Source organism: Lucilia sericata, unplaced genomic scaffold (assembly GCF_015586225.1).
Source record: "Lucilia sericata isolate MDLA Ls3-8-SP2 unplaced genomic scaffold, ASM1558622v1 Contig000177F_arrow, whole genome shotgun sequence".
In the NCBI taxonomy this organism is placed as follows: domain Eukaryota; kingdom Metazoa; phylum Arthropoda; class Insecta; order Diptera; family Calliphoridae; genus Lucilia; species Lucilia sericata.
Genome location: NW_023994205.1, coordinates 393495 through 406389, shown reverse-complemented (window position 1 = coordinate 406389; position 12895 = coordinate 393495). Strand labels below are relative to the sequence as shown.

Sequence of the window (12895 nt, the reverse complement as noted above, 5' to 3'; positions counted from 1 at the left end):
TTGTTTTGTCCAGCTTTTCAAAACCCAATGTCCAGCTTTTTGCGAATCGGAATCTGGCAACCCTAGTTAACACCCTAAAGAACTTGGTGGAAAGTATCCCTCTTCCCTGGGACGGCGCTAAGCTGGGACTGGCAAAGAAGAGCGAGTTTCCAGTGCTCTTAAAGTCCACTCTTTACATAAAAGGACGGGGCAGTAAACTGGCTAATAAACGTATACTGGAAATTCTTGGTGGTCAAAATGCTGAGCTGGCCGTGGAAAAATGGGACGTCTTTTACAGGAAAGAAGAACCTGAGGGAACTTTATTAGTAATAGGTATCGACCAGAAATCTATGGCTAATCTTGCCAGGAATAAAGGTAGGGCTTACTTCGCCTCTAAAGCAGTCATATTCAAAATTGGGAAGGTGCCGATTGGAAGGACTGTTATAACAAGCCTCGAAATGGACACTAAAATACCTAAGACCACATCATCAGTAGCAACTACTGATAACGTTAAGGAGTCAAATCCTAAAAGCGAGGAAGGTACCACTCACTTGCCAAAAGAAGGTGCAGCTGCCCTTTCTAAAACTGGGGAGGCGCCGATTGAAAGGGATGTCAAAACCGGCCCCGATAAGGACACCAAAACACCTAAGACGGTACCCAAAGCATCATTACCAAGTACTGGTAATTTTGAGGAGTCAAATCCTAAAAGCGAGACCAACGCTCTATATAATCCAGGAACCTTGGACGATTCGCAACAAGGTTTTTGGATTAAATCATGTAAATTTCCAACTTTTCTACGCTGTACAGGGTCTCGACCGAGAACATGTATCTTATGTCACAAGAACTTATGTTTTCTCCTCTCAACAGGATTATCCACATCTGATGCAACGGTTCTGAAGCAAGGTCGTGGCAACATATACCTTGCATCTGTTTACCTGCCTTTCGATTCTCCGACACTACCACCAACGTCGGAGCTGATGAAACTGGTCAAAGAGACATAAAGGCAAAATAAGAAAATTGTAATAGGTTGTGATGCCAACTCCCACCATGTAGCTTGGGGTAGTACAAACACGAATCGCAGGGGACAAGCCCTTATGGATTTCCTTAATACTAAAGACTTGATCACATCGAACTTAGGTAATATAGCTACCTTCGTCAATAGAATCAGAGAAGAAGTATTAGATATTGCTATATGTTCAGAAGAGCTTATAAACGAAATTCAGGATTGGAGAGTTTCAGATTCAAAATACTACGGCTGCCACCAAAGCCGATAAAGTTTCGGAATAAATATGTATGTAAGTAAAACCAATTGGACAATGTTCGGTTCTTTACTAAAGAACCGTTTATGTCAGGAACTTTTCAATGTCGAAATAAAGAGGATATAGACGCCAAAGTGGAAATGCTCACAAGTGCCTTGGTAGAATCCTTCGAGGACAGCTGCCCTCTGCGAGAGCGGAGATATGCCCAGGAGAAACCCTGGGTAACCGGGGAGATCCGGAACCTTGGTAAGACTCGGGCACGGCGTATAAAGACCGCAGTATACTGGGATGAGTATCATAGTAAACTTGGTGAATATAAGAAAATTGTTCGTAAAGCCAAACGAGACTCCTGGAAACTTTTCCGTGAACAGGTAGACAGCGTAAATGACGTATCGAAGATAAAAAATTCCTATCCAAAACTCATGTCCAACCGGAATCTATGGTCGATGATACGGGCAGGAGGATATGGAGGAGACAATGAAACTCCTAATGGACTCTCATTTCCCACCCGGTATATCGAATAACATGGTTCATCTATCTATATATTGGAGGAAGGGGAGGCTAACACGGAAATTGTAATTACATCTGATATGGTTAAAGGGGCAATCAAGAGCTTCGCTCCCTATAAAGCTGCAGGGCCGGATGGCATTTTCCCGGCACTCTTACAGATGGAGGCGGAACTGGTTTCCGTACATTTTCACACATACCCCCATTAAATGGCAGGATGCAAGGGTAATATTTATACCTAAACCAGGGAAACCTAGCTATTCGACACCATTCCTACTTAAAACCTTGGAACGGATAGTCGATAGTATGGTTAAAAGCAGTAGGGTAGAAGGGGGATCATTCGCCATAGGGGCACATCTGCCAAAGCGTATAACTTGAAAACCGAGTAATCGATTTTATCGCATTATCAAATTTTATTTTCGTTTATCGATTATCTACCATCCCTGAAAGTTTGAAAGATTAACTTTACATATGATGGGAGGCAGACGTGATTAATTGTTTTTCAAAGGGCTGTGAAAATATTTCACTGTGTGAATTTTTTGTGCTAACTTTTTTTGTTTTTGTGATAGAAAAAATATATACGTCAATAATAGTGAATAATAAGACATAATAATATTTTCGATAATATAATTTGAAACCCGAAAAAAAATTTAAACTAAACCCCAGAACTGCTCGTGGGGCACATTCGCCAAATATATGTAATGCTTGTGATGTAGAACAAAATTTTGTTAAAATATAGAAAAAATCATTAATAATTTGTTTTAATTTTTTTTGTTTAGTTATGTGAAATGAACAATAAATATCTAGTTTATTATACTTTGTTTAGTGAATTAAAATATAAAACAGCATAATAAGTTTTTACTTTTTAATTTTTTTTGGCTTATTTTACTAATGACAAATCTGCCCCATCCCCTTGGCGTATTTACCCCATGGATGGGGCGGTATCGCCGTTTTTGGTCAGTGCGGAAAAGTTAAAAAATAAGTGTATGAGGATGACTTAGGAAAGATTGAAAGGGATAAAACTAAAGCCAACATATCTAAGTATCCGAACCAAGAAAAAAATTAAGAATATGTATTGTGGTTTTAATTTGAGGCCGCCACAAAAAAAAGTGGCATATGGTCCCCCTTCTACCCTATACCCGACAAAGACCTAAAATTTAAGCAGCATGCTTATGTAAAGGGACGATCGGTGGAAACCGCTTTAAATGAAGTTGTCCACTACATAGGTGCATCCTTTGATAGCAAACTATATACACTGGCGGTATGCATTGACATAGAAGGCGCCTTCAATAACGTGCATACTCTTATCCAATCCCTAGACCAGTTTTATGTTGACCGGGTGCTCCGTAACTGGATCAACCACATGCTAAGGAACAGATGGACAAGCTGCGAGATGTACGATATAACTATCAGGAAAAAGGTATTTCGCGGTATACCACAGGGTGGCATTTTGTCACCTTTACTCTGGGTTACCACGATTAATAGCCCCCTAAGGACCCTAACCGAGGAAGGACTTAGACCTGTCTGCTATGCAGACGATGTCGTAATACTTTTAAAGGGAAAGATCCAAATTATTTGTGTAGAAGAGCTGAGGAGGCTCTGAATACGGCCTTGAGCTGGGCTCAACCGAGAGGCCTAAATGTTAACTCGGCAAAAACGAAAATCTGTCTTTTCACAAGAAAGACAAACATTTCTACGTTTACTGAACCTTGCTTCCTGGGCAAGAAGATACCAGTGACAGACAAAGTTAAGTGCTTAGGTGTAATCCTCGACCGGAAATTAAAATGGAGACACCACATAGAGGATATGATCAACAAGGCACATCGGTGCTGGGCGATATGTAGGAGAACTATAGGCATGAAATGGGGTCTTAGTCCTACTATGACAAATTGGCTTTATAAAAGTGTAATTAGACCAATTCTAGCTTATGCTTCAGTAATCTGGTGGACTGCTTTAGACAAAAAGTGCAATATTAAACTACTACAGGGAATTCAGCATACATGCTGCTTGGGTATAAGTGGTGCCATGTTTATTACTTCAACCAAGGCTCTGGAAACGTTGCTGGATATTCCACCTATTGAAACATATTTAAGATATGAGGCGGCGCTTACAGCCGAATGGTGTATACTGGACACATTGGAAGGTTATACACAATCATCGGACGTGCCTGATCGTATACCAGACACAGAATATGTCGGAAACTTTGAAACGCTGATCCCAGATAGAATGTCTTGGTCAAGCGGAACATTAGAGCAAATACCATTAGGAATCCGTTGGCTCTAAATTGGGGGACAAAGTGTGGCTGAGGTTCTATATGAAGACCCAGAAACAGAAATATACCACCATCATTACCAACTCTGGAGCACTTTCTTTGCCACTGCCAGGCATTCGTCGAAGTTAGATTCAAGTATCTTGGAAGTGATGTTATTCCGGAAATAATATTCCTGACTAACACTGATTGGAAGATTCTTAGGAATTACGTTCAGGAAACTGAGTTTCTGAACACTGAAAATTGTTGGAGCCAAACACTGGTTTTATTAATTGAAATAATATTCAAACACTGGTTTTATTAATTGAAATAATATTTATTTAATAGTAATAAATAGTAATTTGAGAGACTGATTTTATAAACTTTTAGATAATTAAATTACTACGCTGTTCAAAGGCTAACACAAAAAGGGAAGATAAAAAGAAGTTACAAAAAAAGGTTGACAGATACAATATGACATTTGACAATAACAAAATAATTGATATTTATCGATTATAATAAAGATGTGAAAATGTAAATAATACTTAACAATCTCCTCCTTATTTTTCATTTTCAAATCATTTCAAATTTAATTTATTTATTAATGTTATAAATCTATCTTTTGGTAATGCTTTAGTGAACAGGTCAGCTAACATATCTTCTGTAGGGCAGTATCGCAACGCCCACTGTCTTTAACAAAGTGAGTTTTGGTATCAATATGTTTTGAACGATTACTAAGTTTTTCTTCAGCGGTTAATTTTATGGCACTTTGATTGTCTTCATAGATAGTTGTTGTCTTATTGTTCACTATTATTGACGTTCTAATACTGACCAATATATTTTTTCTATCACAAAAACTAAAAAAGTTAGCACAAAAAGTTCACACAGTGAAATATTTTCATAACCTTTTGAAAAACAATTAATCATGTCTGCCTCCCATCATATGTAAAGTTAATCTTTCAAATTTTCAGGGATGATAGATAATCGATAAACAAAATTTGATAATGCGATAAAATCGATTACTCAGTTTTCAAGTTATTCGCTATTGGCAGATGTGACCCTATGGCTATGACCCCCTTCTACCCTACTCGTAGAATTGCTTAAACTTCTCAAACGTTTCAGATTTTTCCTTAAGCAGATAAATAGTGGTGTAACGTGAAAAATCGTCTATAAAAGTTAATACATAGCGCTTACCTGATGGTGTTATAGATTGCATAGGCCCACACAGGCCGCTATGAATCAACTGCAACAATTTTGTTGAACGATACGTGGACTCCTTCGGAAATGGTAATCGTGTTAATTTCCCTTTGATGCAAACATCGCAATCTGTTGAATATTTACAGCTCTCATTACATTCAGCCAGATGTATACCTGTGGCTAGGTCTTCCCTTTCAATGTTTCGAATAGCATCCATGCTGCCGTGGCCTAAGATACGATGCCAGTGGTGAATGCACAAATTTTTCTCGTTTGATACACAATTGACAGCATTTTTCATTCGCAATTTGTAGAGATTATTTTTAAGTCACCGACTGCTAATTGCTCATTATCTGACGATCGTACGTCACATATGTTTTTCCAAAACGTAACTACTATTTCTTTTTCGGCCAATCGCTTAACTGAAACTAAATTGCATCCAATTTGTGGAACATACAAAACATTTTCTAACTTAATTTTTTTAATTTGTCCGGCATTATTTAAGGGATATATAACTACACTGCCCTTTCCGGATGCTAGCATCATTTCACCATTTACCATAGAAACACTTTCGGTATGGGAACTATCAAAATCATGAAACAAATTTCGATCACAAGTTATATGACATGTAGCCCCAGAGTCCACGATCCAATCGTTATTACTTTTAGTACCGACAAAAAATAAGTGTTCGGAAGATTCATCTTGTTCAATAACATTTGCTTTTGATCTACCATCTTTGTTTATCTTGTTAGCCTTCCACGTATTCTATGCATTTACTTCGGACAAGACCCTTCTTTTTGCAAAAGAAACACGTAATGCCACTCTCACTCTTACGTTTAAAATTCGATATGCGTAGCACATCTGCACCATCAACGGCAACAACTTTATCTCTTTCTTGCCTTCGACGAAACTCTTCTATAATTTTAGCGTTGACTAGGGTTGGTGTTAAATCCTTTTCGTTGTGTGCCTCCATTGCTGTAATGAGCCCATCATAACTACTTGGGAGGGATCCTAACAATGTGGCTGTCATTAAAAACTCCCATGTAATAGTGCTACCGAATGCGACAAGCTTCTGAAAGGCTTCGCTCATTTGATTGACATTTGCTTCCATGTCAGTTTCTTCGTTTGCTCTTTTTGACATCACTTCTCGAGGCAATCGAACTTTGACACTTGGAGAGTCACGTTCATAAAACTCCTTTAGCGCATTCCACGCCTCCTTTGCGCTGGATTTACCGCGTATATGATGAATTTAGTCATCGCCAATACACAAAGCAATGGTGGCGTGGGCTTTCTGGTCAATTCTTGTCCAACAGGATCTATTTTCATTAGTCGGCTCATCGACAATTACTGTCCACAATCCCTCACGCTTTAAAAACATTTCAATTTTGAAGCGCCAATTAAAATAATTGGTGATGTTAATTTATTTATATTTATTTTCTGCTGCTTATCAAAAATTTGATTTTTAATTAATCTAGGCAATCTTCTGGGCCCATAACCTTTTGTTGGAGCCAAAGATCGAAACACTGGTTTTATTAATTGAAATAATATTTATTTAATAGTAATAAATAGTAATTTGAGAGACAGGATTTTATAAACTTTTAGATAATTAAATTACTACGCTGTTCAAAGGCTAACACAAAAAGGGAAGATAAAAAGTAAGTTACAAAAAAAGGTTGAAAGATACAATATGACATTTGACAATAACAAAATAATTGATATTTATCGATTATAATAAAGATGTGAAAAAAGAAAAATTACAAAGAACTATATTGAAATTATTATAAATAAATTAATTGAAATTATTACATTATAAACCTCATACAATTTCACCGAAATAGTTATTTTATTTTAATATTTCAAGTCTATTTTGTCCCAGGTTTTCTATTTATTTGCTATGCTTGCTTTTAAAATAATGGATTCTATGTTATTGTTAACATTATTTCGCAATATTTTGGTAGCTACATAGGCTTCAATAAATTTAAATAAAATTTGATCTAGATTGAATTTTGAAAAACGGAAAAACCCGTTTCTGTGGATTTTATTGAGGATTATTGTATATTAATTCCAACGAAATAAATTCAATTCATCTATGTTAAAATTTAACAAGTAAGAGTATTATATTCGGCTATGCCGAATCTCGTTTGACTCGAATGAAACTTACTTATGTCGAATTTCATCTCAATACTCGTATTTTTAGGCCAGTTATAAGCGTTAAAGTAGTTTTCTGAAGGGGACCTTATATAGGGGGGGTAGGGTCAATTATGGGTCGATCCTCATAAAATTTGGTAGACAGAATTTGGTTCGTATGAAATTTATTTGTGTCGAATTTCATCGCTACGCTCGTATTTTTAAGCCATTAATGAGCGTTGCAGTCATTTTCTGAAGGGGGCCTTATATGGGGGATTTTGACTCGTATGAAACTTACTTATGTCGAATTTCATCTATGTACTATAGTAATAAATAGTGTAAATTTAAACAAAAATTTATAAGAGTGTAGAATTTTTCAGCCAGTAATGAGCGTTAAAGTCATTTTCTTAAGGGGACCTTATATGGGGGGGTAGGGTCAATTATGGACCGATCCTCATAGCATAGTGATTTTGGATCACAAGAAACTTACTTATGTCGAATTTTATCGCTATATTCGTATTTTTAAAGCTGCTGTTAAAGCTGCTTTTCGAGGGGCCACTTGTATGGGGGCTATCCGAAAACGTGGACCGATATTGCCCATTTTCAATACCAAACAAACCTTACCTATAAGAAATATTTATGTGAAATTTCAACCCTCTAGCTCTTTCCATTCGGACTCTATCGAGCTTTCAACAGACAGACAGACGGACGGACAGACATGGCTAAGTCGTCTTAGAATTTAATGAGGACCCAGAATATATATACTTTTGTGGGTCTATGACCAATATTTCGATGTGCTACAAACGAAATGACAAAATCAATATACCCCCCACCTTTTTTGATGGTGGGTATAAAAAAATCTGAAAATTTCCCAAAAAAATTAAAATATAAAAAAATCTGAAAATTTCCCGAAAAATTAGAAAATTTCTGATATGCCAAGCGCGTCTTTCAATTACTTTTCTTATGACACCAAAATTGTATATACAGTGAATCAACTAAGTTTTGCCTTCCTTTTTTAAGAGAATTTTGTTTTTTGTTCATTCAATAAAATTCGAAAAAACAGGTAAAAAGTAAGTTTATGTTTTCCAATTAAAAATAGAGATTGTGTAAAATGGGAAAACCAAGAAAATTTTAAAATACAAATTTTGGTGCACTTGCTGTTGCATTTTATTATTTTTCATCAGAATTTGCAGGTCAATAAAGTATTTTGCTTTTTTAGAATTCGTGTTAATTTCGTTTGGTTTTTCAAATTATTTTTTAAATACTTTTTGGAATTTATTGTTTTATTGTTAAAAGGATGCGTGTTAAGTATTTTTCAATTGCAATTTGCAAAAATCATATCCTCATTGTGTGAAACTGTGATGTTATTTGCCTTAAAAATGTTTAAAGGAAAATAATGAGGCAATTTCAATATAAAAAATTAGTTTAGATTTCTAGAACAAGTGTAAATCATTGAAATATAATTATGAGATGTTTAATCCATAACATTAAAAAGTATAAAATAGAGTAATTCATGAAATGATCCAAAGAATTATTAGAAAAAACGCACTGAGTGGTCTTTCAAAATCTTTAACTGCCAAAGGAAGGCGACTTGTATCCAAGGAAAATCATTGGACTCCTGATTTATCTTCTCCAAAATCCATATACGAACTAGGAGGAACACTATGTTTAAATTTAGGCCTCTAAACAGACCTTAGGTTGCTTGGAACCAATGTAAAGAGAACTGTCGTGTAGTACAAGAAAAATACCTTATTTAGATATTTTAAAATAGAGGTGGTTATCATCACCTAAGGTCAACAAAAGCAATATTTTTCAGCTAATACATACACTTATATATATTTAGAACCCAAATCAAGAATAACTATCCAGATTCAAATACGCCTACTGTATCTTATTCATAAAATAAAGCATTTAAAATATGAGGTTGAAAATCAAGATTTTAGCATGTAATAGTTCTATAGTGGTAAATTGCGATGTCCCCATACTTAGAGTGGCTAGGATGGTACTTTGTGTTGGATTTATTGAATAAGAATCAATATTCTACAATTCTAAATAATATTTATACAGTACTCCCCAAATAGATGGGGTTTCCGTAATGTAGTTTTTGTTTATCAATACAAAATTACCAAAAAAACCCAGATTATTTTTTGATTATCTAATATATCATGTATCCAATTCAAAATTATTTATTATTTTCGAAATTTAATAGATAGATTTTATGTTAAGAAAAATCCAAAAATAATAATTATTTTTGGATTTTTATTATAAAAATGATAACGGTTACGGTCCGTTATCATTTTTGACTATATATAATTTGTTAACTATAGCTAAGAATTTAACATATCGTAGTATTGGTAGACCCTCAAAAGTATATACATACATACATATGTATGTATGTAGGATTTTGTGAGTTAACTAAAAATCAAATTTTTTGGTAACTTATTAATAACTAGCTTCAAAGTAACCCAAAAATGATCACAGCTGCTGTTTTATTTATGCACTAGAAGCTAACTAATCATGAGTTAACTTCTGGTTAACTGAAACTGGTGTATAGTGAGTGAGTACTGACTCGTTCCTATGACATTACATTAAAAACCTGAATAGTATTTTATAAGCAAAATGGTTAGCTTTTGAGCCACCTCTGACTCATTTGTGGTTAACCATAAGTTAGTTTTAAGTTAACTTAAAATCCTACTTCGTATATGCGATTTGATATTTTAAACATTTAGGGCCAATCTTTAGGTGAAAGATTAGCGATTAAATTAAAATTAATCCTCGAAAGATGTTTTTGAGTACTCAATTAGTTAATTTTGTTTGCAAGTTTAAGCGCGCAATGGAGGTGGTTTAAACTTAAGCACGAAATGCAAAAGTGTAAACAGCTGATGCAAAAAAATTAATACTATTTTTACAAATGTAAACATTAAAATGTTCTATTTATTGATTAGTATAAATTATGGACACTTCAAAATACATTTTTTTGTTTTTAATTTAAGTTTTCATTAATTTTCATATTAAATTTACAATTGTCTTCTTCTTTTTTATAAAATATGCATTGTTTTGATAACAAACAGTGACGTTTTCTGCCATACAAGGCAAAACTGCGAAGTTTAATCTTGTACTCAAAAACATCAAAGAGGATTAACATAAGATTAAATTTATTTTTTGATTAACTAATCTGATTATTAATTGACATTTGATTGCCATCTCAAAAACCCGCTCTTAATGTGTATGTATTCTAAACATTCAGGCACTTAACCATGTAGGCCGTCTAAGTATAACGTGTGCACAAGCAAAACTTGCAAGAAACTACGGTCTAACTAGAATGGATCCATATGTACGAATTCGTGTAGGCCATTACGTTTACGAAACTCAAACTGACCCAAATGGTGGAAAAAATCCTAGATGGAATCGGGTAATACAAAGTCAACTACCTAATGGAGTAAATTCTATTTACGTTGAAATATATGATGAATGCAGTTTCAAAATGGATGAGCTAATCGCTTGGTGCGAAATCAAGTTACCTGAAAGAGTTTTTACTGGAGAAACACATGAAGAATGGTATCCCTTAAGCGGCAAGCAAGGCGATGGACTTGAAGGCGCAATCGATATTGTTTTAAGTTTTTCTAATCAACATTATATGTACCCAAATATTCAAGAACCGGCTCAAATGATAATGGTTCCGCCTGGACGGCCTACGCCAATTTTTGTTTCCCCACATCAACCAATTCAGCATACATCTGCACTTCCTTTTGTAATATCCGAAGCAGATTTGAAACAAGTAAGGGTGTATTAATATATTATATAAATCAGTTATACTTTTTTCTTTTTTTAAGGTACGTGAAATGTTTCCAAATATTGATGCTGAAGTTGTTAAAACATTGTATGAAGTGAACAGAGGAAATAAAGACTCAACTATAAATTCTCTATTACAGATGAACGAATAGTATGGGATATAATTGATATACATACATAAATACTTCATTTAATTCCATATCGATCATTTACTACAATACTGACTCAAAATTCAGCTTTTTCATACTGTTTTATATATTTTCAAAAATGTCAATTATTTTCGGCGTGAGTGTTTTTTTTTTGTTGTATGGGTCAAAAATAAAACTAATGTATGTTTGGCAAGTAAAAAAAATGTTTGTTTAAATTCATTTGGGATTTAAAAATTCCATGATTTGTTTTAAAATTATTTTATTAATAATAAAATATCATAAAACATTCAAACCCGTATTTCTCGAAACAGCTTATATGTATAAATATTGTATTAAGAAACTTTGTTTTATTTTACAAAAATAATTTCGTTAAAGCATGTAATGTTTAATGAAAGTACCGAATTTTTTTCGTAACAAAATTATTTAGTAATATGCAAGAATTATTTTTGATATTACAAAATAAAATTATTTTGTTACAATTTTTTTTTGTTATTTTCCTAATTTTAAGCGAGTTAAATTAAACGTAATTTTAAATTGACAGGAAATTAGCTACCTTATTTTTTAAGTTTTGAAGGCAAACATTTGATAATAATATTTTTTATTTATTTTAAACTAAAAGTATGTACATTAGGGTGTCCCGTGGACCACTTTTTAGTAGGAAAACCTCTAAAACGATGCGTTTCAATGTACTACATACGAGAAAAATAAAATAAAATTTTTTTGAAAGGGTCCTCAGGTTCATACCTGTGATTGAAAATCTTGTTCTGAGTACAATATGTCCAACAATTTTTTCTGCAAGCTTTTCGAATTAGGTGTCAAAAATTCCGTAATTTTGAGCTTATAGGCTGGTACTCTGTTTGAAGTCGTGAAAAATGTTTATCAACTTTTACAATTTGAAAAAATTGAAATGTATCAGTGTTATCTACCTAGGGATTTAATAAAATTTGTCGTTTTTATTGCTTATATAAGTAAACAAAACCAAATGTTTATGTTTGTTTGACAAATTTAAATTGAAAAATAAATTAAAAAGAAACATCATGTATTTTTGTTGTAAAAAAACTTTTTATGAATGACAATTGCATCTAAATTATGAAATATCGCGTAATATATAATGGATATTAGACGGCATATGGTCTCCAATAACTAAAGACCTGTAAATAAACTTTTATTTAAAATTTCACGTGAAATAACTAGAGTCTATATTACTTCATACAAATGAAAAAAATGTTGCTGAAATGTCGTTAGAAACATTTCACAAAAATACAAACAGAGTACTAATTCAGCAACATTTTTCCATAAAATTTTCATTACAATTTTTTTTTTTTGTATGAAGTTTTTAAAAATTTCACGTGAAATTTTGAACAGAATACCAAGCTTATCGCGGAAAAGGGAACTTTATTTGTAATAGGTATCGACCAGAAATCTATGGCTAGTCTTGCCAAGAATAAAGGTAGGGCTTACTTCGCCTCTAAAGCTGTCATATTCAAAATTGGGAAGGTGCCGATTGGAATGGCTGTTACAACAAGCCTCGAAAAGGACACTAAAATACCTAAGACCACAGCATCAGTAGCAACTACTGATAACGTTAAGGTGTCAAATCCTAAAAGCGGGGAGGAAATCCCTCACTCGTCAGAAGACAG

At 33.9% G+C, this 12895-nt stretch overlaps 1 protein-coding gene across 1 annotated transcript in view; it reads left to right on the top strand.

Annotated features, from left to right (window-relative positions):
- LOC119601602 (toll-interacting protein-like) overlaps positions 1 to 11458 on the top strand; it is a 72707-nt gene extending 61249 nt beyond the window's left edge. The window contains exons 3-4 of the mRNA XM_037952634.1: positions 10562 to 11092; positions 11148 to 11458. Of these exons, the coding sequence (XP_037808562.1) occupies positions 10562 to 11092; positions 11148 to 11258 (642 nt within the window). The 3' untranslated portion in view covers positions 11259 to 11458. The remainder of the gene's footprint in view (positions 1 to 10561; positions 11093 to 11147) is intronic.
- Positions 11459 to 12895: the final 1437 nt, after the last annotated feature.